The following is a 26,497-nucleotide window of genomic DNA, read 5'->3' as shown; positions in this document are numbered from 1 at the left end:
GCTTGCCGCCGATGTTGACGATGAATGACTTGTCGTCCCTCTGCAGGACCCGGAAAGGTCCATCGTACGGCGGCCGGAGCGGTCCCTGGTGTGTGTCGTGCCGGATAAAAACGTACTCCGCAGTGCGACGTGGGGATGGGGGCAGCCGTGGTGGGATGTGGGCACAGGGGCAAATCTCCTGGCGGCCTCCTGGAGGTCCGAGTGTTGGCGAGCCGCGGACCAGGGGCTGGTGGCGTCAGGGATGAACTTGCCCGGCACGCGCAGTGGCTGGCCGTAGACCAGCTCGGCGGTGGAAGCCTGGAGGTCCTCTTTAGGGGCCGTTCGGAGGCCCAATAGGACCCACAGGAGCCTGTCGGCCCAACCGTCGTCCTGGAGGCTGGCTCTGAGAGCGGCCTTCATCGAGCGGTGGAACCGCTCGCACAAGCCGTTGGCTTGGGGGTGGTAGGCCGTGGTGCGGTGAAGCTTGACCCCCAAGGCCTGGGCGACCGCGCCCCAAAGCTCAGAGGTGAATTGTGGGCCTCTGTCAGAGGAGATGTCTGAGGGCGCGCCGAAACGGGCAATCCAAGTGCCAATGAAGGCCTGCGCCACGTCAGCGGATGTTGTTGATGCCAGCGGGACGGCCTCCGGCCACCTGGTGGTCCTGTCCACCATCGTGAGGAGGTGAGTGAAGCCCCACGAGGAGGGAAGGGGTCCCACCAGGTCCACATTGACGTGGTTGAAGCACCGCGTGGGCACGTCGAATGGTGCCAACGGGGCCTGGGTGTGCCGGTGGACCTTCGCGCGCTGGCAGGCGACACAGGCATTGGCCCAGTCGCGGACGTCCTTACGGAGCCCGTGCCAGACGAACTTTGCTGCCACGAGCTTCTGTGATGCTTTCCGGCCCGGGTGGGAAAGGCCGTGGAGGGCGTCAAAAATGTGCCGCTGCCATCCTGTGGGCACGATGGGGCGAGGTTGGCCTAGGGAAAGGTCGCACAGGAGAACTGTGCCTGTGTCCTCGAAGGGGACGTCGGCCAACCGCAGCCCTGTGTCTGCTGTCCGGAGGGCTTGCACCGTGGGGTCAGCGGTCTGGTCGGCCGCCATGCGGGCTAAGTCCACACCCAGGTGGACAGCATTCGCGCCGGACCGGGAGAGGCAATCGGCCACAGCGTTGTCCTTGCCCACGACGTGCCGGATGTCCGTCGTAAATTCGGACACGGCGGAGAGGTGGCGCTGCTGGCTGGCCGACCACGGCTCCGTAACCTTCTTGGCCATAGCGAAGACCAGGGGTTTGTGGACCACAAACGCCGTGAACGGGCGGCCCTCCAAAAGATGGCGGAAATGGCGAACAGCCAGGTAAAGGCCGAGGAGCTCGCGGTCGAAAGCGCTGTACTTGCGCTCGTTAGGGCGAAGCTGCTGGCTGAAGAAGGCCAGTGGTTGCCAAGCCCCGTTCATCCACTGTTCATGCACGGCACCCACCGCGTAGTCGGAAGCGTCCGTGGTGAGGGCGATGTGTGCGTCGAGCGCCGGGTGTGCCAGCATGGTCGCGTTGGCGAGGGCCAGCTTAGCGCCCGTGAACGCCGCATCCATCTCTGTGGTCCAGGTGACGTCGTGCTTGGCCGGCTTGCCCCGGAGGGCTTCATACAGGGGGCGCATGAGTTGGGCGGCGCGAGGCATGAACCGGTGTTAGAAATTTACCATCCCCAAAAATTCCTGTAGGGCCTTGATGGAGCAGGGGCACAGGAAACTTGTGACTGCCCCCACCTTGGTAGGCAGCGGGATGGTCCGGCGCTTCATGATGCGGTGCCCCCAGGAAGTCGACGGCCGTTACGCCAAACTGGCATTTCGCCGGGTTGATGATGAGGCAATGCTGGCCGAGGCGCTCAAAAAGTGTGCGCAGGTGGACGAGGTGCTCCGCCCGGGAAGTGCTGGCGATGAGAATGTCATCCAGGTAGACTAGCAGAAAGGTGAGATCGCGCAGCACACTGTCCATCAGCCGCTGGAAGGCCTGGGCCGCGTTCTTAAGGCAGAACGGCATTCGGAGGAACTCGAAGAGGCCAAAAGGTGTAATTACAGCCGTCTTCGGAACGTCGGCCGGCCGGACAGGTACCCGTTGGTAGCCCCGAATAAGGTCGACCTTGGAGAAGATCACCCGCCCTGCCAAACGGGTGGAAAAGTCCTGTATGTTTGGTATCGGGTACCGGTCGGGGGTTGTGGCGTCGTTGAGGCGGCGGTAATCGCTGCATGGTCGCCATCCGCCACCCGGTTTGGGCACGATGTGCAGGGGCGAGGCCCACGCGCTATTCGAGCGTCGTACAATGCCCAATCGCTCCAGCGCGTCGAATTCCGCCTTCGCCACAGCGAGTTTGGCCGGGTCGAGGCGGCGAGCCCTGGCGTAGACCGGTGGACCTGTGGTCGGGATGTGGTGTTCGACGCCGTGCTTGACGGCGACGGCCGAAAACGTCGCCTGCGTGAGGGCGGGAAACTCGGCGAGTAGGCGGGTGAAATCGTCCACGGCCGGGAGCGCGCAGGCTAGCTTGGTCGGAGCGGAGCCGCTCAATGAGCAAGCGAGCGAGCTGAAGGTCTCCGCGTTGATGAGCCGACGCCGTTTGACGTCGACCAAAAGCCCATGCGCACAAAGAAAATCTGCACCCAGCAAGGCCATGGGCACGTTCGCCGTGATGAAGTCCCACCTGAAGCGCTGGCCCCCGAAGCAGAATGCGACGCTGCGCGAACCGAAGGTGCCTGTTTGATCTGCACCGAGGCGGGTATCACGCTCAGCTGAGTGCCGGTGTCACACAAAAAACGCCGCCCGGACTCCGTGTCCGTGATAAACAGAAGGCTGCCTGAAAGGCCGACGCTCATGGCAGGCAGCGAGCGCCGGCCTGGTCATTTCCCGACCCGCCGAAAATGCACGGTGGGCGGCACATTCTGGCCTTCTGCCCGAACCTGGCATGGTAATAGCACATGGTCCGCTCTGGTGGAGGCTCCGGCGGCCGCGTCGGGTTCGGTCGATGGGGCGTCGCGGCGACCGTCAGTGGCGCGGACTCGGCTGGTGGTGGCGCCGGTCGTGGCGCGTGCATTGCCTCGGTCGGCCCAGGATGCCATGCGGCCGCTCCGACGTGTCGCCTGGCCGAGAAAAATTTATCGGCCTCCTTGGCCAGGGCGCGAGGGTCCGTGACGGGCGAGTTAGCCAAAGCTAACCGTACCTGCCCGGGTAGCCACTGGAGGAACAGCTCGCGGAAGAGGAAGTCCGGGCTGTGGTCATCGAGAAGTGCAAGCATGTGGTCCATGCTTTTGGATGGACGGGCCTCGTCCAGCTCCGGGAGGTGTAGTAATTGTCGTGCGCGTTCGGTCTCCGTGAGTCCAAACGCACCGAGGAGTCGGCCTTTGAGCGCGCCGTATTTGTCGGCGTCCGGCGGGTTCTGTAGGAAGCTTAGGACCCGGGCAGCGGTGGAGGCGGTGAGCGCGGAAACCACATGATGGTAGCGTGTCGTGTCCTCCGTAATTTTCCGCAGGGCAAATTGAGAACCGCTTGAGCAAACCAAACGGCCGCGTGCGACTCCCAAAAGCCCGGGAGCTTCAAAGCTACAGCTGACTCCATCGCCGTGTTCTTAGAAAGGGGTCACCAATTGTGGGAGCTGTGCTCGCACGATAAAGGCAGACAAAATGAACGACACAGGAACAAAGTTTCACCGAGCTATTTATTTCGCTCAAAACCAAAGAACTCAAAAGCACACTGAAACCGCCCCTCGAACTAGCGGCAATTTATATCGCAAACTGAACACACAAAAGCCACGCCTCTCAGGCGAGGCATGGTATGCAAAATAGGTAAGTCACGCCTCTCGACGGGGCGTGGTATGCAAGGCAAGTGTTCGCCCGAGAAGGGCAAGTCTGGACACGCCCGGGCGAGTCCGGACACGTGACCGCTCGCCGGTTGCGTCACCGGCCGATGCATGGTAATTGTGTCATGCTTCCGGTAACCGCTACAGTGTCCTGTATATTCTTCCATTCTGTTCGATTTCTGTGGCACAGGAGACAAAAACAAACTATTATGACGTATACACATTTTAAAAAGTATTTTGTTGTTGGTGTGAGTGTGACATTACAACATTTTATGCATTTAAAAGAGTTTACCACAGAAAATGACAAAGTAACCCTGAGTTTGAACATCAGAATTTAGCACCGGCAGCCATTTTGTTTTATTTATTTATGTTACACATTACAGGCCGAATTTTTACTTTCATGCGATTGAAATAGATGCAGCACATTTTAAACTTTCAGAAGACGAGGCGTGCAAACTTTTCCTCAAATTTACCATCATGATCACAATTTTATGAAGTCAGTATAAGTCTGAATTGAGAAAACAGGCAAAGAAGAGGAAGAGGAAGATCTGTGGGAGGAGCGAGTTTGAGGAAGGACAGAATGTGGGAGGGGCGAATCTGAAGTAGGAGGGGTCAGAGTGTGGGATGAGCCAGCGCGAGGTATCCCATTTTTCATTGACTTGGAGTTAAAAACGAGTGAGTGAGAAAAGGCGACATGTCCCGAAGGTAAATGTTGTTAATTACGGTTTAACAATAATAATAAAAAACAGTCATTTGTAAGATAGATAAGAATGAGTAATAAAGGTGTTACAGCGAGTTGTGTGAGTACATACGGTACTGTATTTGTATTACAATTCCATACATGACGTGGTTACAATAATTGTTTACTCGTCTTGTTCAGTTCCTAAAACGACATATATTTGGCTTCCTCTTTAAACGGCTTAATGTATTAAGCTCTTCGGAACATAAAATTCATGCTCTTCGGAATGTGTATTATGGTTTTGTGAAAGAGTAATCAACTATTAAATAATAATGACAATAATAATATAATTTTATGCTGATAACATTCATTATAATAATAATAATTCATTTTTTATAATAATAATATATTTCTAATACTGACAATAATAATACATTTAGAATAACTATGCATGTCTAATACTGATAATAATAATATATTTCTGATAATAATAATACATTTTTAACACTGGCAATAATATTTTTATGCTGATTTATATATATCATGCTAATAATAAATAATTTATAATAATAATAATAATACATTTCTAAAAATAATAATTCATTTATAATGATATAATTTATAATAATAATAGATTTCTAATACTGACAATAATAATCTATTTTTATGCTGATAATTACAATTCATTTATAATAATAATAGATTTCTAATACTGACAATAATAATACATTTAGAATAACTATGCATGTCTAATACTGATAATAATAATATATTTCTGATAATAATAATACATTTTTAACACTGGCAATATTTTTATGCTGATTTATATACATAATGCCAATAAAAAATAATTTATAATAATAATACGCATCAGCATCAGCCCACGGGTCCTAAAATCCTGCTCTGCCGCTCTATCTCACCCTCTCTCTGTTCTCTTCACCCTCTCTTTTGCTCAAGGTCAACTGCCATCTGCTTGGAAATCAGCCAACATCACCGCTTTGCACAAAAAAGGTGCAAAAACAGATCCTAGCAACTACAGACCAATCAGTCTTCTCCCAATTATCAGCAAAGTCATGGAATCCATCATTGCTTCGGATATGAAATCTTTCCTCTTCTCCAATGGCTTGATCTCTGATCATCAATTTGGTTTCAGACCAGGTCACTCTACTCTGGACATGCTGCTTCTGCTGTCTCAACAATGGATGGAGGTCCTCAATGCCAAACAGGAAATTAGAGCTGTCTCCCTCGACATATCACGTGCCTTCGATACGGTCTGGCACCCCGCTCTGCTCACCAAACTCTCCTCCTTTGGTATCCATGGAAATCTCCACGCATGGCTGGCGGACTTCCTCTCTAGTCGTCGTCAACGTGTGGCCCTGAATGGGTTTCTCTCATCTCCTCTTCCTGTTCAGGCTGGAGTTCCCCAAGGCAATGTTCTGGGCCCTGTGCTTTTTCTGGTCTTCATCAATGATCTCTCTGACTCTCTTGAAAATCCTCTCTATCTCTTTGCTGATGACTCCACTCTCTGCCGCTCCATTCCTCTTCCCTCAGATCGGCAGTCTGCAGCCTCCTCACTCTCTGAAGACTTGGACAAAATCACAGACTGGTCAAACAAGTGGAACATGTCTTTCAATCCTGACAAATCTCACACTCTTACTATGTCTCTCCGAAAAGATCGACTGGACAACCCTCCCATCTACTTTCTCAACAATCCTCTCCAAGAAGTTCTGTCGCTCAAGCTTTTGGGTCTCACTATCTGCCATGATCTTTCTTGGGAAAACCACATTTCCAAGCTGGCCTCCAAAGCCAGTCGCCGACTGGGCATCCTCCGTCGTGCGAAGTCCTTCCTCGGCACACCTGAGCTCCTCACCACATACAAAGCTTTCATCCGCAGCTCAATGGAATACTGTTCTCCCCTATGGGCCGGTGCTCCTGCCTCACACCTAGCTCGGCTTCACGCTGTTGAAACCAAAGCTTTCAGAATTATTGGAATCTCCCGCGATGAAGCTATCTCTGAGGGCCTTTCACTTACTCACCGCAGGCAGGTAGGTGGTCTTTCTGTCTTCTACCGACTCCTCTACGGCCTTGCACCCCCAGCTCTCTCTGTGCTCTGTCCCCCAAATATTCCTACAGGTCGCACAAGATCTGCCAGCAACCCTCTGACTCTGATGGTTAAACTGCCAAAATCTCGGCTCTCTGCTCACCTTCACTCTTTCATTCCTCTTTTCTCCTGCCTCTGGAACAAACTCCCTCACTCCCTTCAATCCCACTCCTCCCTCCAGGTCTTTAAAACAGCTGTTCACCACCATCTCTTATCTTCCCCCATCCAAAACCTTGATCTTTTCTACCCCTGCTAATTCACCCCAGATCCACCTTGTTTGAAATTCCAACTTCTTTCCTGGAAGTCCTGGCAGTGTCCATATGTTTTATACCTCTCCCACCTCCCCCCCCCCCTTCCCATGCCCCCCCCAAAGCCCTCACCCTCTCTCAGATCTCTCGATGTCTCCATGTCTCTCGGTCCCTGCTCTCAAATATTGTGTTTGTGTCCTTCCCCCTCTTTCCCCATCTTGTCTACTGCTCCCGATGTTATATGTTTTATGTGTCGGTTTGTCTTTCTGTGTGATTAATGTTAGCTCTTTCACGAGCCTCGATCTTGTATACAAAAAAAATTAATAATAATAATAAAATAATAATAATAATAATACATTTCTAAAAATAATAATTCATTTCTAATAATATAATTTATAATAATAATAGATTTCTAATGCTGACAATAATAATCTATTTTATGCTGATAATAACAATTAATTTGTAATAATAATAGATTTCTAATACTGACAATAATAATCTATTTTTATGCTGATAATTACAATTCATTTATAATAATAATAGATTTCTAATACTGACAATAATAATCTATTTTTATGCTGATAATAACAATTCGTTTGTAATAATAATAGATTTATAACACTGACAATAATAATCTCTTTTTCATATTGATAATAACAATTCATTTATAATAATATAATTTATAATAATAATAGATTTCTAATACTGACAATAATAATCTATTTTTATGCTGATAATAACAATTCGTTTGTAATAATAATAGATTTATAACACTGACAATAATAATCTCTTTTTCATATTGATAATAACAATTCATTTATAATAATATAATTTATAATAATAATCGATTTCTAATACTGACAATAATAATCTATTTTTATGCTGATAATAACAATTCGTTTGTAATAATAATAGATTTATAACACTGACAATAATAATCTCTTTTTCATATTGATAATAACAATTCATTTGTAATAATATAATTTATAATAATAATAGATTTATAATGCTGACAATAATAATCTATTTTATGCTGATAATAACAATTAATTTGTAATAATAATAGATTTATAACACTGACAATAATAATCTCTTTTTCATATTGATAATAACAATTCATTTATAATAATAATAGATTTCTAATTCTGATAATAATTATTACATTATAATATATTTCTAATACTGACAATAATATTATATTTTTATGCTAATAATAATATGTATAATGCTAGTAATAACAACAATACTATTCTAATGCTGATAATGATTACGTTTGTATATGTGTGCATGTTTGTGTGTCTTTCTGCACGTTTGTATATGTGTCTGCCCGTTTGTATGTTGTCTTCACATTTGTATGTGGGTCTGCGGATTTGTGTCTTTGCACATTTGTTTGTGTATCTGCACATTTGTTTGTGTGTCTGCACATTTGTATGTGTGCCTGCACATTTGTATGTCTGCATTTTGTATGTGTGTCTGCATGTTAGTATGTCGGTCTGCACATTTGTATGTCTGTATGCACATTTGTATGTCTGTCTGCATGTTTGTATGTCTATCTGCACATTCGTGTGTGTATATGCACATTTGTATATCTGTCTGCACATTTGTATGTCTGTCTGCACATTTGTATGTCTGTCTGCACGTTTGTATGTCTGTCTGCATATATGTATGTGGGTCTGCATATTTGTATGTGTGTGCACGTTTGTATGTCTGTCTGCATATTTGTGTATATCTGCACATTTGTATATCTATCTGCACAATTGTATGTGTGTCTGCATATATGTATGTGGGTCTGCATATTTGTATGTGTGTGCACGTTTGTATGTCTGTCTGCATATTTGTGTATATCTGCACATTTGTATGTCTATCTGCACATTTGTATGTGTGTCTGCATATTGGTAGTGTGCCTATCGTTGGGACAGTGTTTCCATTGATTTATTTGATAAATCTTCACCTTCACCGAAGGAGCAAGGTCGTAACCTTGACTTGACTAGTGACAGAACTTTGGGTTGGAAGCAAAAAAACTCAACCAAACCACCCCTTACCAAATTTTCCGCTGAATTAGAAATCTTACCACAATTTCCACCCCCAACCTCCCCTTCCCTTCCAATGCTACCACCTTCCCTTCCCCAATTCGAACTTCCGCTTCTGCTGTTGCTTCAATAATTTCTTTATCACGAGACACTGTAATCCATAATGTCTCAAGTCCCTCTCAACCCACCTCTCCCCTGACTTTTAATCCTTCCAGCTATTTCCCCTCTGTAGTCCTGATACAGATATATGTCCTGATACATGTATATATTGTTGTGGATATGAGAATGGTTTTTTTTTTGTTGTTGTTGTAGTGTAAATTGTTGTAAAGATCACCCTTTGTAAATGTCATGATCCTTGTAAATACCTCCGTAGTGTAAAGGTCAAAGGGCGTCTCGGTAGTTATTCCATGAAACACCACATTGCAGGACCCGATAAAACCCTTGTTCAGTAGCTTATATCTTATTATGTGTCTTAGGGTAAGGCTGTGTCTCCCATTAATTTAAATACTCCATTGCACCAAGTGAAATAAGAGTAGATCCCCTTTCATTTCATTTCAATGGCCAACTGCATTTTGGGCGGTTTTCTTCAACCACCATTGGCCACGAGGCAGGGTTGGGGAAGAAAGGCGGGACCCCACCTCGTCAGAGAGGGGAGGAGTGGCCCGGCCCCGAACAACCAACCAAGCACGAGGGGTTTGGTTTGAGAGGGCGGAGGAAGAGCGATCGGGGAGGTTCGCAAAGGTTCAAGGGTGGGGCTATATATAACCCATGAGAGACGCCCCCAAGAGAGGAGTCCAGGAGACGAGTCCAAGGAAAGAGCTAGGTCGTCAGAGCAGGGCGCGTAGAGAGGTCCATGACAAGAGCTGAGTTGGTCATCAGGGGTGGTCAGTGGTTGCGTTGAGTGGTTGCGTTGAGTTGTTGGTGGAGAAAGAGTGGTTGGACCAAGAAAGAGAGAGGAGAGAACCCGTCACGCCAGACCCCCCACCAGCGCGTCGGCTCCACCAAGCAGCTCCGACCCGTGATCGGACCCGCACACGACAGGCTCGGTGGCATCAGCGGCCGTCGAGGTCCAGCCCGACGTCCCGTGCGGGATCAAGCTCCAGCCAGCTCCGTGCCGTCCTCCCCCTCCAGCCACACACCTCCTTCCAGCCAATTCCTATCATCATTCCCCGTGTGAGTCATCTTTGTTTGTTCTGTCCTGGGTATTAAGTAAGCCTGTTAGATAAGCTAATAATTTGCACTGTGTCACCTGCGTCTCATGTCCCTGTACATAATCGTGACTGCTCCTTTTTGCTTGTGTGTGTAAATAATAAATCCCGTTACTCTTCTGTACGTCTTCCTCTTCCTCTTTGCATTCGGTCGCTTTAGAGTTTTCCAGATTGAGTAGCTGTGGCGCGATACAGCCAACGTTTGGGTAAATCGGGGAACAACTGTTCGGCCGCGGTTATACCTCCGCTCGGTAAAAATAACATCCTAATCCGTGGACCGCAACAAATTGGTAGTCAGGAGTTGGGATTCGAACCTGGGACTAAATTTATTTAGCCCAAATTTTGGACACCAATTGTGTTATTACAGCAACAAATTGGTGTCGGGGAGTGAGATACGAGGCCCGAAGCGCGCTTAACGCGCTCAAAATTACAAGCAGCTGGAAATTGTTTTGTTTTTAAAGGAAAACCCGAATTTTGAAATCACGCCATGGCTGGTCAAGGCGACGGGATGCCGGTAGGAGAGATAGACGGGGTGGAATCGACCCAGGACCTCGGGGAAATGTATATGGAGGAGGTGGTTGAGGGGGTATCAGGCGCACAAAATGGCGCTCTCGCGCACGAGGTTACGGGTGCGCAAAATGGCGCCTCGCACATGGCCACGGCGACCGCGCCCGCGACCGTTACAGCGCCGCCATTGGATTCGGACCTTTTGTTGCTACAAATCGGGGCCCTTATGGACAAAATGAGGGACGAAGCAAGGGCTAATAGTGAGCGATTGGAAGCCAAAATGGGTGAGCAAATAAGGAACGAAGCGAGGGCTCAGAGTGAGCAATTGGGGGTAATGAGGGACGAAGCGAGGGGTACCGGTGAGGGATTAGAAAAAAAATTTGAGGGGTTAGACAATGGGATAAAAGAGGTAAAGAATGGGTTAATGGGGGTGGAAAATAGAATGGCTGCCCAGGAGAATCAGTTAGAGGGGGTGAAAAACGGGTTAATGGGGTTAGAAAATAGGATGGAAGACAAATTGCGGGAGATAGGGGAGCAATCCGCCCGAGAAATTAAACAAATGGGAGAGCAGATAGAGGAGGTGAAAATCGGGGTAGAAACCAAACTGGATGCTCAGAGTGATGAATTGGGACAGATGAGGGTGGCATCTACAAAAGAGATGGAGGAGATGAAAGAGGAGATACGACGAGGTGTGAGTGAGGAGGTCTCGGGGGTACGCGAGGAGGTAAAGCGAGGTGAAAAGCGTACGGAGAAAGAGGTGAGAAATGGGACGGCAAAGTTACAAGGGGGCATAGAGGACCTGACGGAGGAGGTGGAACAGCTGACGGTGGGACAGACGGAGTTAGTGGAGCAGGTTCAAAGGAACACTGCGGTATTAGGAGGGTTGAAAGCGACACAAAGAGACATCAAGGACGACTTAATAGCGACACAGAGGCAATGTCAGATGGTACGTGAGGGACTGACAACGAGGTTGGAAGAGGTGACAGAAGTAATGGAGACGAAGGACCGAGAGGTGAGGACGCACATAGAAACGGTCAAGGTAGCCTTAGAGGACGAACTTGAGGAGACGCACCAGGAAATAAAAGAGGTGAAGCAAAAATTAGAGGAAGTGGAAGAAGAGGTGAGTGAAATTAAGAAGAGACGGACAGAAACTAAGAGAGAAATACAGGAGGAGGTAATGGAATTGGTACAAGGTCGGTGCTCAACTCATAATGGTGTGCTCACTGACCAAATAAAGAATTTGCAGGTGGCGAAGGAGGTGCGGAGACGAGGTGCCAAGGTGAGTGGCGATATACGTAGAAATGTACATGATGTGAGGAAAGCTTCAGTCGGCTTGGGGGTTGATGTGGACCCGGGTGTTCGTGAGAGGCCGTTGGTGAAGTGTGCGACAGGTACGGTGTGCGAAAAAAGTGTGCGAGAATGTCCGACCACGGGGTGTGTGAGGAAAAAGTGCGCGCCGAGGAGTGAGTGTGCTGTCGAGGGTGAGTCGGTCGTAGCGCGTGTGCGAGGGAGCACATGGAAGCGCGTAGTGAGAAGTGTTACAGAGGATGTAACGGAAGCATGCACGCCTGTGGTGAGTGTTACGGAGGAAGTAACGAAAGAGTGTGCGCAAGAGGATGCGCGGGAAAGGTGTGTAACGGACGGGTGCATGGGGAAAGAGTGCGCTGTCAAGAGTGAGGGAGAATGCATGCCTGTGGTGAGTGTTACAGAGGGTGTAACGGGAGAGTGTGCACAAGAGTGTGCGCGAGAAAGGTGTGTAACGGACGGGTGCATGAGGAAAGAGTGCGCTGTCGAGAGTAAGGGTGAGTGCGCTGTCAAGAGTGGTGGTGAAAGTAGTGAGAGTGACACGGAGCGTGAGTTGGTTGTGACAGGTGAGAGAGGATGTACACCTGGAATGGAAGGAAGCACACCTGGAATTGTAGAGCGTGTATGGGAATGCACGCTGGAATTAGTAGTGAGGCACATGGTTGGGTGTGCGAGTGGGAGCACACCTGTGATTGTCACAGAGGAGGTGACCGAGAAGGGGGTGCGAAGAGGTGTGTTGGTGAGGTGTGCGAGCGACGAGTGTGTGCAAAGGTGTTCGGTGGTCAGGTGTGTGACCAAGTCTGTGAGCGGAATGAGTGCACCTGGGTGTGTTAGAGAAGGTGCAATGACGAGGAGCATGGGAACAGCTGGATGTATGAGCAAGAAAGGGGTAGCGTATGCGTGTGAGCATGCAGGTGAGGCATCGACGGTAACCGGGTTAGCGGTTAGAGCGACTTATAGCCGAATCGGGCCCTCGGTGCGTGCCGGGTTCCGCGTGCCGCGAGGACTAGCGGGGATCCGAACCACGGCGGGTTCGAAAGGACCGCCGTACGTGATCCACGCTGGGCCGCGCTTGGAACGGCCGCGTCCGTGCTCCGCTAGGCGGAACGGGCAGCCCGATAGGAAGGGTCGTCATGGCGACCCCTTTTTGTTGAGGCGGTCCGGCAGGTCGAGATCGGGCAATTGGATGGCTCCGTGCCGAGGTGGTGCGTGGGGTCTCGGCCCGGGTAAGCGCCCTTCCCTGCACCGAGTGCCGGACGCATCCAGCCGCCGGCACCAAACAACCCGCATTCATTGCTCGGCTTTACGAAGCCGGGCTGTGGAAGTGAATTGGCGCACCGAGAGGTATTAGTAAGTAGACGGGTGATGAGGATAGTGGTCTGGACCCGAAATTAGAAAAAACAAAATTTGATGATTGGCAAAGGATTGGCAGAGTGATGATTAGCAGAGGATTGGTAGAGTGATTGGCAAATTTTTGATTTGTGGAAATTGGACGAGCAAAATTTATAGTAAGAGATGCCCCATGTGATCGGATGGCAACTCTGTCATCCCTCGCAACAGGGGGGCAAAGGAGCACTAGGTTTATGGGGTGTATGGCAGTGAAAACTAGCCCGGGTGGGTTAGGATATATCGTGTGTAGGGATCTAGCGAAGATGACATTAGGTAACGTTAAGATTAGTTAGTGACAATGACACCTGTAGTGGGGACGCAGGTAGTTTAGAGTGGATGATAATGCCGAGGGAGCGCAATAGTTTAAACTTTAAAGGGACGACTGGGAAGCGCAAGTTTCAGAGGGGAGTAGTTAAATGAGATGATGCCGTGTGAGTGTTGGAGGTGTATAGAAGTGTGTTGTGAAAAGTGTGTGAGAAACAGGTGTGATTGCACAGGTGTGCAACTGGACAGGTGGATGGAGCAGTGTTTGAGTGATGGTGATGGTGATGTGAGTTGTATTGACCAAATGGTCCAGGGAGAAGGAGGGTGCAGGTGGCACCAGGTGTGATTGCACAGGTGTGCAACAACAGGTGTATGTGGTTGTGTGGAATAAATGGTATGGAATATATGGAGTATTGGAATGGATGGTCGTGGAGTGAGTATGGTGGAAATTGTGGAGTGGAGTGGATGGTGCGAAGGTGTGAATGGGGGAAGAGTGGACCCCCATCACAAATACCCGGGGCGGGTGGTGTAAGTGTTAGGTAGAGGGTATAGGTAAATTGTGGTTGGATATTGGCATCTGTGGTGCGGGTGGAAGAATGATATTTGGATGGGTGCATTAGTGTTGTGGAAATGGCTGGGCGTGTAGCCTGTTAGTGTGTGTAGTTGGTTTGGGCACTCCACCACTGTGAGGATGTCAGCCAGGTGAGGCCGCAGGTGGGCTCTGGGAGCCGGTAGAGTTGTTGTGGATGGGGCCCGAGGATCCGGAGGATGGACCCGGGTAGCCCAGTGCCAGAGTGCACCAAGGGGTGACAGAGCCAGGAGGGGCCTTCCCCATTTAGTTAGGTTAGGGTGAGGAGCTAGGTAAGCTCGGGTGGCAACTACAGTGGTGGAGGTGTGCAGGTGGGTAGACCTGCTGGGAGAGCTACACGTCACAGCCCAGAAATTGTGCAAGGGCACCGGGAGATGAATCGGGGGAGTGAGACCCCAAATTGAGAAGCACCACAGTTTGGTCAATGGGAATTGGTTTTTAGAACCCATAGTGTAAGTGGCCAATGGATTGGCAGGGAGAGACCCCGGGTAGTGTAAAGTGTGTTAAAATCATTTAGAGGATAGTTAGGATTGGAGTCTCCTCGCACCATCTACATGCACTCACCTGAGATGACGTACCTCCACACCATGCCATGTTTTGATTATTTTTTATTGTGCAGATGTTTGGATGGTGAGACGCATCATGACGTGGGTGTGACATTGTGCTTTGTGTTCCATCTCTTCCTCCTTATGAGGATTGATGACGAATTGGGTGATGGCAAATTTTGGATAGAGGGATTGTGAAGACGAATTTGGTATAGGAGAAATATGGGGAAGACGTGACAGTAGTGACGAATTTGTAAAGGTGTAGATTTTGTACATATGGGGTAAGGGCAAGGGTAGTGTAGGTGACAGGGGGGGGTGACGTACGGTAGGGACGAGCTTTCTCACTTCGCTCTCCGTACGCATTTCGCCCTGCATTGCCTTGTTTGATGTGTACCCTTGTGACCTTACCCCTCGCTCATTTGTCTTCCCCCTTTTGTCTCCCACATGACCTGTGCGCCATCGGGCGCCGAGGGGAGCGTGCGTGAGTCGGCCATTGTGCGCCCGAAATTCCCAGAACCAGCTGTCTGCATCGATGCACCACATTATGGACCACATGCCTGTGGCCGAGCACCACGTATGGACCCCATGGGTTGGGGCATGGCCCCTCTGCTGGAACCGGCCATGAAGGCCCGAAATCTTGCTGGCGGACCTTGGCCACAGGGCTCCGATGCCCCACAGGTGAACCACACTAGTCGGCCCTGTGGGCCATAAATAAAGAAAATAAAAGGGACACGTTGGGTGCACTTTACTTTATTGCAAATAGGCCGCCAGCAAAGGAAAAAGACAACATCTGGAAGAAATAATAATAGCCAGCAGAGGGAGCCGAAGAGCAAGAGATCACCTGCAGGGTTAGGGGTTGTTGGTTTATTTTGATTATTCATGAACACTGATGAACAATGATGACTGTGCACCGATTGGTGCTTGAGGGTGTGTTGGTGCGTTATAGGTGCTTTCATGGTGCATTGATGCAGAGCAGACTGTCTCCCCCCCAGAAAGAACAATTACAGGTCCTGGGTTAGTTTTGTAAATAAAAGTAGCGTCAATTGTAAATAATGCTCCCCACCGTCAGTGTATAGTTTGAAGACCATTCCGCAATTCGGTTAACTGTGGGCGTAAGTCTGTTAGGCAGGGTGCAATGGAGCAGCGGGACACATTTATTTATGTTTTAAAACTGTCGCACTCAGGGTCAGGTTAAAAGTAGAGGGAACTACACCTACGTGTCACACTAAATTTAAGTTGTAGGCCCGGGTCGTGCCTAAGAGGAGGAGGGTGAAGTGTTGTGGATATGAGAATGGTTTTTTTTTTTTGTTGTTGTAGTGTAAATTGTTGTAAAGATCACCCTTTGTAAATGTCATGATCCTTGTAAATACCTCCGTAGTGTAAAGGTCAAAGGGCGTCTCAGTAGTTATTCCATGAAACACCACATTGCAGAACCCGATAAAACCCTTGTTCAGTAGCTTATATCTTATTATGTGTCTTAGGGTAAGGCTGTGTCTCCCATTAATTTAAATACTCCATTGCACCAAGTGAAATAAGAGTAGATCCCCTTTCATTTCATTTCAATGGCCAACTGCATTTTGGGCGGTTTTCTTCAACCACCATTGGCCACGAGGCAGGGTTGGGGAAGAAAGGCGGGTCCCCACCTCGTCAGAGAGGGGAGGAGTGGCCCGGCCCCGAACAACCAACCAAGCACGAGGGGTTTGGTTTGAGAGGGCGGAGGAAGAGCGATCGGGGAGGTTCGCAAAGGTTCAAGGGTGGGGCTATATATAACCCATGAGAGACGCCCCCAAGAGAGGAGTCCAGGAGACGAGTCCAAGGAAAGAGCTGGGTCGTCAGAGCAGGGCGCGTAGAGAGGTCCATGACAAGAGCTGAGTTGGTCGTCAGGGGTGGTCAGTGGTTGCGTTGAGTGGTTGCGTTGAGTTGTCGGTGGAGAAAGAGTGGTTGGACCAAGAAAGAGAGAGGAGAGAACCCGTCACGCCAGACCCCCCACCAGCGCGTCGGCTCCACCAAGCAGCTCTGACCCGTGATCCCGCGCACACGACAGGCTCGGTGGCATCAGCGGCCGTCGAGGTCCAGCCCTACGTCCCGTGCGGGATCAAGCTCCAGCCAGCTCCGTGCCGTCCTCCCCCTCCAGCCACACACCTCCTTCCAGCCAATTCCTATGATCATTCCCCATGTGAGTCGTCTTTGTTTTTTCTGTCCTGGGTATTAAGTAAGCCTGTTAGATAAGCTAATAATTTGCACTGTGTCACCTGCGTCTCATGTCCCTGTACATAATCGTGACTGCTCCTTTTTGCTTGTGTGTGTAAATAATAAATCCCGTTACTCTTCTGTACGTCTTCCTCTTCCTCTTTGCATTCGGTCGCTTTAGAGTTTTCCAGATTGAGTAGCTGTGGCGCGATACGGCCAACGTTTGGGTAAATCGGGTGAATCGGGGAACAACTGTTCGGCCGCGGTTATACCTCCGCTCGGTAAAAATAACATCCTAATCCGCGAACCGCAACAATATATATATATATGTCCTGATACATGTATATATATATATATATATATATATATATATATATATATATATATATATATATATATATATATATATATATATATATATATATATATATATATATATATATATATATATATATATATATATATATATATGTATATATATATATATATATATATATATATATGTATATATATATATATATATATATATATATATATATATATATATATATATATATATATATATATATATATATATATATATATATATGTCCTGATACAGATATACGTCCTGATACAGATATATGTCTCCCTTCTCTACCTCCTGAGTTTTATCCTGTACGCATTCAGATCCTGTTCCATCCAACACCTGCACCTTTCCTCTCTTTCTCCGTACCTCCACAACCATGCTGAAAAAAAAAAAAAAAAAAATTTCAATCTTCATTTCTGAGTGACACCATGCTCACTATGGTAGACAGGTGTTAGTAAATTCTCGAAATGGCGTAAAACGAGAAATGCACTCGGAAGACAGAATACCTGTGCCAGGTGAACAGGTTACGTTTTCTATCCGACTGATGGGTCAGATCTGGATTCGGACCCGAACTAAAATCGAATGGCCTGGCTCTTGTCACCGAACCAACTCATCCACCTCGTTTCCTCCTGTCATCAACAACTTTTTGAGACATCCTGCTATATATCGTTTTTGGCCTCAGGTGAAGAATCTCTGATCCGGGTTCGAATCTTCACCAAAATTGAATGGATTCGTCCTTGTCAAACACCCAAGCTGTCCACCAAGTTTCATCGGAATCCGACCTTAACCTTTTGAGATATTCTGCTCACAGACAGTCAAACAGGTGTAAAACAGAACCTCCGCCCACCTTCGGTGGTGGAGGTCACAACATTTTAATTGTGAAATGTAAACTAAGAGATGTGATTCAATCTCCACCATTTCCTATAAATAATGTCATTTTAATGGGATCGGAGGACACACTTTAACTTGTAAAGGGGCTTTTGGGTTCTTATCAATGAAGTATTGTTATTACAGTAAAATGTAACTTTACAATCGTGTACAATCATGTACAATCGTGTACAATCGTGTACAATCGTGTACAATCGTGTAAATGAAGCGATTCCGTTGTTAAACGCACACTGTGGACGGACTACTAGGCCACAACTTCACCTGCCACAGTGCACCTGGCTGGTCGTGCTGAAACGATGCCAAAGCAGGTTATATTATAAATTACTTATTTTTCTCTAATTACAGTCACGTGAAAAAGTAAGTACACCCCTACATTTATCACTATTTCAAATACCTAAAATTAGAATCAGGTGCACCAGCTCAGGTGCAAATGATTAGAACATCGTTAGAGAGGATTTTGGAGGAACCTGTCTTATTTAAATATCAGACATTTAGTTTGGTTTGCTCTTTGTTGTTTAAGTGTGCGGCGTCACCATGCCTAGATCAAAAGAGCTCTCTGGGGCCTTCAGAAAGAAGGTTTTAGATGCCTACGAGTCTGGGAAGGGATTTAAAAAGATCTCCAAACAATTTGAAATCAATCATTCGACTGTCCGGAAGATCATCTACATGTGGAGAAGATTCCAAACAACTGCCAACTTGTTCAGGCCAGGCCGCCCCAGCAAGTTCAGCCTGAGAGCAGACCGCAAGATGCTGAAAGAAGTCTCTAAGAACCCCAGAATGTCATCACGGGACCTACAGGTAGCTCTTGCCACTGTTGATGTCAAAGTGCACGAGTCTTCCATCAAAAGGAGGCTGCACAAATTTGATCTACATGGGAGGTGTGCCAGGAGGAAACCTTTGCTCTCCAGAAAGAACATCAGGGCAAGACTAAAGTTTGCCAATGAACACCCAGGCAAAGACCAGCACTTCTGGAACAATGTGCTCTGGACAGATGAGTCAAAGGTAGAGCTATTTGGCCACAGTACCATAAGACATGTTTGGCGAAAACCAAAGACAGCATTTGACCACAAGAACCTGATACCAACTGTAAAGCATGGTGGTGGAAATATTATGGTTTGGGGCAGCTTTGCTGCATCAGGGCCTGGGCAGATCACCATCATAGAATCCACTATGAATTCTTCATTGTACCAGAGGGTGCTTGAGGATAATGTGAGGCCATCTGTCGGAAAGTTGAAGCTCAACCGAAGGTGTACCTTGCAACATGACAATGACCCTAAACATTCCAGTAAATCCACCAAGGAATGGCTGAAAAGAAAGAAATGGAGGGTTCTGGAATGGCCAAGTCAAAGCCCGGATCGAAATCCCATCGAGATGTTGTGGGGGGATTTGAAACGAGCTGTGCATGCAAGAAACCCCTCAAACATCGCTCAGCTGAAAGAATTCTGCATGGAGGAGTGGGAAAAAATTTCTCCCAGTCGATGTCAGAGACTGGTAGACAGTTATAAGAAACGCCTACTCGAGGTTGTTTCTGCCAAAGGTTTCTGCCAAAACAGCACCTATTAGAGCCAAGGGTGTGCCTACTTTTTCCACGTGAAATTTGCATTTATGTTTATTTAAATTACACAATGGACTACAAAATGTAAATGTTTCATGATATTTGTTATATTATATCACCTTTATCTCTCAATATTGTTGAAATGAAGATCAAATAGCTGTATGTTGAAATATGTTGACAAAGTCAAAACTTTACATGGGGTGTACTTACTTTTTCACGTGACTGTATTGTGTGGTTTGGTATTTTGAACCAATTTTTGATTAAACAGAACAAAGCGCAGGTTTATAACTTCACTCGTGTGTGAGTGCTTTCTCCACCTGTTTCCCAATGTGTTGACATGAACAGGTGGTTTCACCCGAACCTGGGAGGCCTGGAAGCGGAGAAGCTGCTCAAGTTGCGGGGAGTGAACGGAAGCTTTCTGGTTCGGCCAAGCAAGAGTAACCCTGGCGATTTCACCCTGTCCGTACGGTATGTCTGTCTGCCACACCCTTACCTTGTTCGTCAACGACCGACCCTCGTACCATATTACTCCCAACCCGCGTACCATGGCACCCCCAACCCTCGTACCATGGCACTACCAACCCATGTACCGTGGCACTCCCAACCCATGTAACATATTACTCCCGACCCACGTACCATGGCACTACCGATCCACGTACCATGGCACTCCCAACTCATGTAACATAGTACTCCCGACCCGCGTACCATGGCACCCTCGACCCACGTAGCATGGCACTACCGATCCACGTACCGTGGCACTCCTGACCCACGTACCATGGCACAACCAACCCATGTACCGTGGCACTCCCGACCCGCGTACCATGGCACCCCCGACCCATGTACCATGGCACTGGTGATCCATGTAACATAGTACCCCCAACCCGCATGCCATGGTACTACCGATCCATGTACCGTGGCACTCCTAACTCATGTAACATAGTACTCCCGACCCGCGTACCATGGCACCCTCGACCCACGTAGCATGGCACTACCGATCCACGTACCGTGGCACTCCTGACCCACGTACCATGGCACAACCAACCCATGTACCGTGGCACTCCCGACCCGCGTACCATGGCACCCCCGACCCATGTACCATGGCACTACTGATCCATGTAACATAGTACCCCCAACCCGCATGCCATGGTACTACCGATCCATGTACCGTGGCACTCCTAACCCATGTAACATAATACTCCCGACCCGTGTACCATGGCACTACCAACCCATGTACCATGGCACTCCCAACCCATGTACCGTGGCACTCCTGACCCACGTACCATGGCACTCCTGACCCACGTACCATGGCACTCCTGACCCACATACCGTGGCACTCCTGACCCATATACCATGGCACTCCTGGCCCATATACCATGGCACTCCTGGCCCATATACCATTGCACTCCTGACCCACGTACCGCGGTACTCCCGACCCGTGTACAATATTTACCTCTTTGGTGATATTTGCTTTCAGCATTGAAACCAATTTGCTCTTTTTGAGAGAAGGATTTTTTTTGTGCCACCTTTGAGGTTGCCCACCTTTTTGTGTATCAAACAAAATTGGTTTGTGTCGATTGGTTTACCTGACACGGATGCAGGTGGCCATGGTACTCTAAACAAGGGAGGTCGATGGTACTTAGGTTCAGACATAACTCCCAACCCCCTCCCTCCAACCCCATAATGAATGGTACCTGTATCCAGGTAAATGGATGTAATAATGTTTGTGAATTGTACTAATTTTCACGCCATTTAAATTTCCATTTGGCACAAGCTGAAATTCCTAAGGGAATCCGGTCATGCAAGTTCCCCAGGTCGATGGATCGGTCCCCTGGGTCGCACAGGTGACGCGTGCTCTTCCCTACCTGGAACTTTAACCGCATTGTAGGTACCATACTTGGGACAGACAATATGCTTCGAGAAGCTCCTGCTACGGTTGATCGGGACTAGTCCAACTAGGTGACAAATGGTGATGTCTAGCCCAAGGTGACAAATGACAAATGGTGATGTCTAGCCCGAGGTGACAAATGACAAATGGTGATGTCTAGCCCGAGGTGAGAAATGACAAATGATGACTAGCCCCAGGTGACAAATGCGCGATTGGTAGTTTGTGCATTTTATAGATGGTGCTCCAGGCATGCACAATACCTGCGATATGATCACGTGATTTTTTGAACCTCCTATAATTTATTTTTTTTGAAACAAAATTGTTTAATTATATAACTGATTTCCTATTATACCTCGACAATAATAACCTCTGGGTTTTCTTATTTATTTAAATTATATTAACAGTACATTGAAGTGTGGTGCTGCGCACACAACTTGCTTGCCAAAGAGGTAGGCCACAACGCGTTTGTTAAAACCAAAAGAGTCTTTATTACGAAAGCTCGAACTGCAGCACTGGGCGGGCTCGAGCTTAGAGCCCGCATATATGTGCCGAGGCCACGCCTAGTCCCCGGGCGTGGCCGCTCGGTCGAAGGGCGGGGCATGTGCCATCGGTCCCCGCCTGGGCGCTTGCGCCACCCACTGGTGTGCGGAATTATTGCCCCATGTGCCCGCCACATGCGCCCCCCCAGAATTCCCGCGCACCTGAAGGGCGAGTTTGCGGGGAAGCCGGATGACCCGGCCGAAACGCCCCCTGGCGATGGGTGCAGGGCTGGGGGGCAGCGGGCCGGCGGGGCTGAGGGGTGCCAGGGGTCCGACCGCCGGGGGGCAGCCTTGACGCGGAGGCAGAGCTGCTGGCGGGGGTGCCGGGGGTCTGACCGCCGGGGGGCAGCCTCGACGCGGAGGCAGCGCTGCCGGCGGGGGGTGGTCCGGATCGAGGTGGGCCGGCTTGAGGCGGTCCACGGAAATGCGATCCGGGGCACCGCCGATGTCGACCGTGAAAAACTTGTCACCGGTCTCCAGCACGCGGAAGGGCCCGTCGTACGGGGGCTGTAGCGGTGCCCGGTGGGCGTCGTGCCGGATGAACACGTACTTTGCCGTGCGAAGCTCCGGGGCGACGTGGGACGGCGGGCAACCGTGGTGTGCCGTTGGCACCGGGGCGAACCTCCGGGCGGTCTCCTGAAGGGCGGAGCGCTGTTGCGCCGCGGACCAAGGAGCCGTGGAGTCGGGGATAAATTCACCCGGTACCCGCAGTGGTTGCCCGAAGACCAGCTCCGCCGAGGACGCGCGCAGGTCGTCCTTGGGCCCCATCCTGAGGCCCAGCAGGACCCAGGGGAGCCTGTCGACCCAGCCGCCGTCGCGGAGGCTGGCCCGGAGTGCGGCCTTCATGGAGCCATGAAAGCGCTCGCACAGGCCATTGGCCTGGGGGTGGTAGGCCGTGGTGTGGTGTAGCTTCATCCCGAGTCCTTGCGCCACCGTGGCCCAGAGCTCCAAGGTGAACTGGCGGCCGCGGTCGGACGAGATGTCCGAGTGGGCACCGAACCAGGCAACCCAAGTGGCGATAAAGGCTTGCGCCACCTCAGCCGCAGACGTCACCACCAATGGGACGGCCTTTGGCCACCGCGTGGTGCGGTCGACCATGGTGAGGAGGTGGGTGAACCCTCGCGAGGGGGGCAGAGGTCCCACCAAGTCGACGTGCACGTGGTCGAACCGCCGCTCGGGCACTGTAAACGGGGACAACGGTGCCTGGGTGTGGCGGTGGACCTTTGCGCGCTGGCACGCGAGGCATGTCCTGGCCCAGGTGCGGATGTCCTTCCTGAGGCCATGCCAGACGAACTTGCCCCGACGAGCTTCTGGGATGCCTTCGCGCCAGGGTGGGACAGGCCGTGGATGGCGTCGAACACTGGGCACTGCCAGCCAGCGGGCACGATGGGGCGAGGCCGGCCGAGGGAGACGTCGCATAGGAGGGCCATGCCCGTGGCATCGAACGGCACCTCGGTGATGCGGAGGCCCGTGACGGCGGTCCGCAAGGCCTGGATGCCGGGGTCGGCGGTCTGGGCCTCCGCCATCCGGGCATAGTCGACCCCAAGGTGGACCGCGTGCACGACGGACCGGGAAAGGCAATCCGCCACCGGGTTGTCCTTACCCGCCACGTGACGGATGTCCGTCGTGTACACGGACACGGCAGAGACGTGGCGCTGCTGCCGTGCCGACCATGGCTCGGCAACCTTGGCCATCATGAACACAAGGGGCTTGCGGTCAACAAAGGCCGTGAACGGGCGGCCCTCCAGCAGGTGACGGAAATGTCGGACCGCCAGGTGGAGCCCGAGCAGCTCGCGGTCGAAGGTGCTGTGTCGGCGTTCGTGCGGGCGCAGCTGCCGGCTAAAAAACACCAGCGGTTGCCAAGCACCACGCACCCATTGCTCGTGCACCACGCCCAGCGCGTAGTCCGACGCGTCGGTGGTGAGGGCGATCGGTGCATCGGGCGCCGGGTGCGCCAGCATGGTGGCGTTGGCCAGAGCCAGCTTTGCGCCCGCGAACGCCGTGGCCATCAGCTCCGACCATGCGATGTCACCTTTGCCCGGCTTGCCCCGAAGGGCCTCGCGCAGGGGGCGGAGGGGCTGGGCGACGTGGGGCACGAAGCGGTGGTAAAAGTTTACCATGCCCAGGAACTCCTGGAGCCCCTTGATCATGCGGGGCTGCGGGAAATTCCTGACCACCTCCACCTTGGCCGGTAAAGGGACGGCGCCGTGCCCGGTGATGCAGTGCCCCAAGAAGTCGATGGTGGCGACACCGAAACAGCACTTGGCAGGGTTGATGATTAGGCCATGCTGGCCCAGATGTTCGAAAAGCGTGCGGAGGTGGAGCAGGTGGTCCTCCTGGGACGCGCTCGCGACTAGGATGTCGTCCAGGTAGACAAACAGGAAAGGTAAGTCGCGCAAGACGCTATCCATAAGCCGCTGGAATGCCTGAGCGCATTCTTCAACCCGAAGGGCATCCTGAGGAATTTGAAGAGGCCGAAAGGGGTGATGACGGCCGTCTTCGGGACATCGTCCGGTTGGACGGGGACCTGATGGTAGCCCCGGATGAGGTCCACCTTAGAAAATACGGTCGTGTTGGCCAACCGGGCGGAAAAGTCCTGAATGTGTGGGACCGGGTAGCGGTCGGGGGTGGTGGCATCGTTGAGCCGGCGGTAGTCCCCGCACGGCCGCCATCCCCCGCCGGGCTTCGGCACGATGTGCAGCGGAGAAGCCCAAGCGCTGTTGGAGCGCCGCACGATCCCCAGCCGCTCCAGCGTGGCGAACTCCGCTTTCGCCACCGCGAGCTTCGTGGGCTCGAGTCGGCGTGCCCGGGCATAGACCGGCGGCCCGACCGTGGGGATGTGGTGCTCCACCCCGTGTTTAACGGCCACCGCTGAGAAGGTGGGCCGCATGAGGGCCGGGAAACTGGCGAGGGGGCGGGTAAAGTCGTCCGCTGCCGGAAGCGTGCAAACTAAACTCGCCGGGACGGAACCTTCCAGCAAGCTGCTTGGCAAGCCGCTCGGTGAGCCGCTCAGTGAGCCGCTCAATGAGCCGCTTAGCGAACAAGCGAGCGAGCTAAAGGTTTCGGCCTGGACGAGCCGTCTGCGCTTCACGTCGACCAACAACCCATTCGCACATAGGAAGTCCGCACCAAGCAATGCCATTGGCACGATGGCGGTCACGAACGACCATTGAAAGTGCGGCCCTCCGAACCGCAGGGAGAGGCAGCGCTTTCCGAATGTGCGGATGGGTGTGCCGTTGGCGGCAAGCAACGCGGGGCCCCGGCCCGCGGTTCGCTTGTCGGACGTGGAGGCGGGGATGACGCTTACCTGCGCTCCTGTATCGCAGAGGAAACGGCACCCGGACAAGGTGTCCGTGATGAACAGGAGGCTGCCGGAACGGCCGACGCTCAGGGCCGCTAATGAGCGCCGGCCTGGTCGTTTCCCGACTTGTCAAATGAGCATGGCAGGCAACACTTCTTAGCCTTGTGGCCGAACCTGGCGTGGAAATAGCACCAGGCTTGCGGCGGCGGCCGCGGCGGCCACGGTTTTCTCGGCGGCGGTGGTGGTGGTGGTGGTGGGCGGGGCGTGGCAGCGGCCACGAGGGACGCTGTAGCCTCTGCTCCGGGGACCACGACGGCAGCACCGTAACTCGACTGCGTGTCGCAAGCCGCAAAGAACTTGTCAGCCTCTACGGCCAGGGCGCGGGGTTCCCTTATGTTGGAACCGGCCAGCGCGAGGCGTACCTGTAGAGGTAGCTGGCATAGGAAAAGCACCCGGAATATGAAATCCGGGGCTTGGTCACCCAGCAGCGACAGCATATAATCCATCCGCACGGATGGTCGCGTGTCGCCGAGTTCGGGAAGGTCCAGGAGGCGGTCGGCCCGTTCGATCTCCGTGAGGTCGAACGTGGCGATGAGGAGACGTTTGAGCACCCTGTACTTGTGGTCGGCCGACAGATGCCGCAGGATGGACACGACCCGGGCGGCAGTGCCGGGCCCGAGGGCGGCGACCACGTGGTAGTAACGGGTCTCGTCCGCCGTTATGCCTCGAAGCTGAAATTGCGCTTCGGCCTGCACGAACCACACATCGGCCTGTGCTTCCCAAATCTCTGGGAGTTTTACTGCGACGGCATTGTTGGCCATGGCGCATTCGGTGGTCAGCAACGGCTGAACCAATCGGGGTCACCAGTGAAGTGTGGTGCTGCGCACACAACTTGCTTGCCAAAGAGGTAGGCCACAACGCGTTTGTTAAAACCAAAAGAGTCTTTATTACGAAAGCTCGAACTGCAGCACTGGGCGGGCTCGAGCTTAGAGCCCGCATATATGTGCCGAGGCCACGCCTAGTCCCCGGGCGTGGCCGCTCGGTCGAAGGGCGGGGCATGTGCCATCGGTCCCCGCCTGGGTGCTCGCGCCACCCACTGGTGCG

At 51.1% G+C, this 26,497-nt stretch overlaps 1 protein-coding gene across 2 annotated transcripts in view; it reads left to right on the top strand.

The window, feature by feature from the left end:
• The first annotated feature begins 4,405 nt into the window (after nt 1-4,405).
• The window catches only part of LOC137421380 (tyrosine-protein phosphatase non-receptor type 11), a 53,664-nt gene continuing 31,572 nt past the window's right edge, over nt 4,406-26,497 (top strand). The window contains exons 1-2 of one of the 2 annotated variants that reach the window (XM_068107384.2): nt 4,406-4,526; nt 20,014-20,136. In XM_068107384.2, the coding sequence (XP_067963485.2) occupies nt 4,516-4,526; nt 20,014-20,136 (134 nt within the window). In that variant the 5' untranslated portion in view covers nt 4,406-4,515. Of the gene's footprint in view, nt 4,527-15,338; nt 15,365-20,013; nt 20,137-26,497 lie in introns of those variants that run through there. The other variant, XM_078771461.1, reaches the window with a different exon arrangement.

This window comes from Myxine glutinosa, chromosome 2, assembly GCF_964187855.1.
Source record: "Myxine glutinosa chromosome 2, kmMyxGlut1.1, whole genome shotgun sequence".
NCBI classification, from domain to species: domain Eukaryota; kingdom Metazoa; phylum Chordata; class Myxini; order Myxiniformes; family Myxinidae; genus Myxine; species Myxine glutinosa.
The sequence above is the reverse complement of the archived record's forward strand: the minus strand, read 5'-3'. Positions and strand labels throughout refer to the sequence as shown.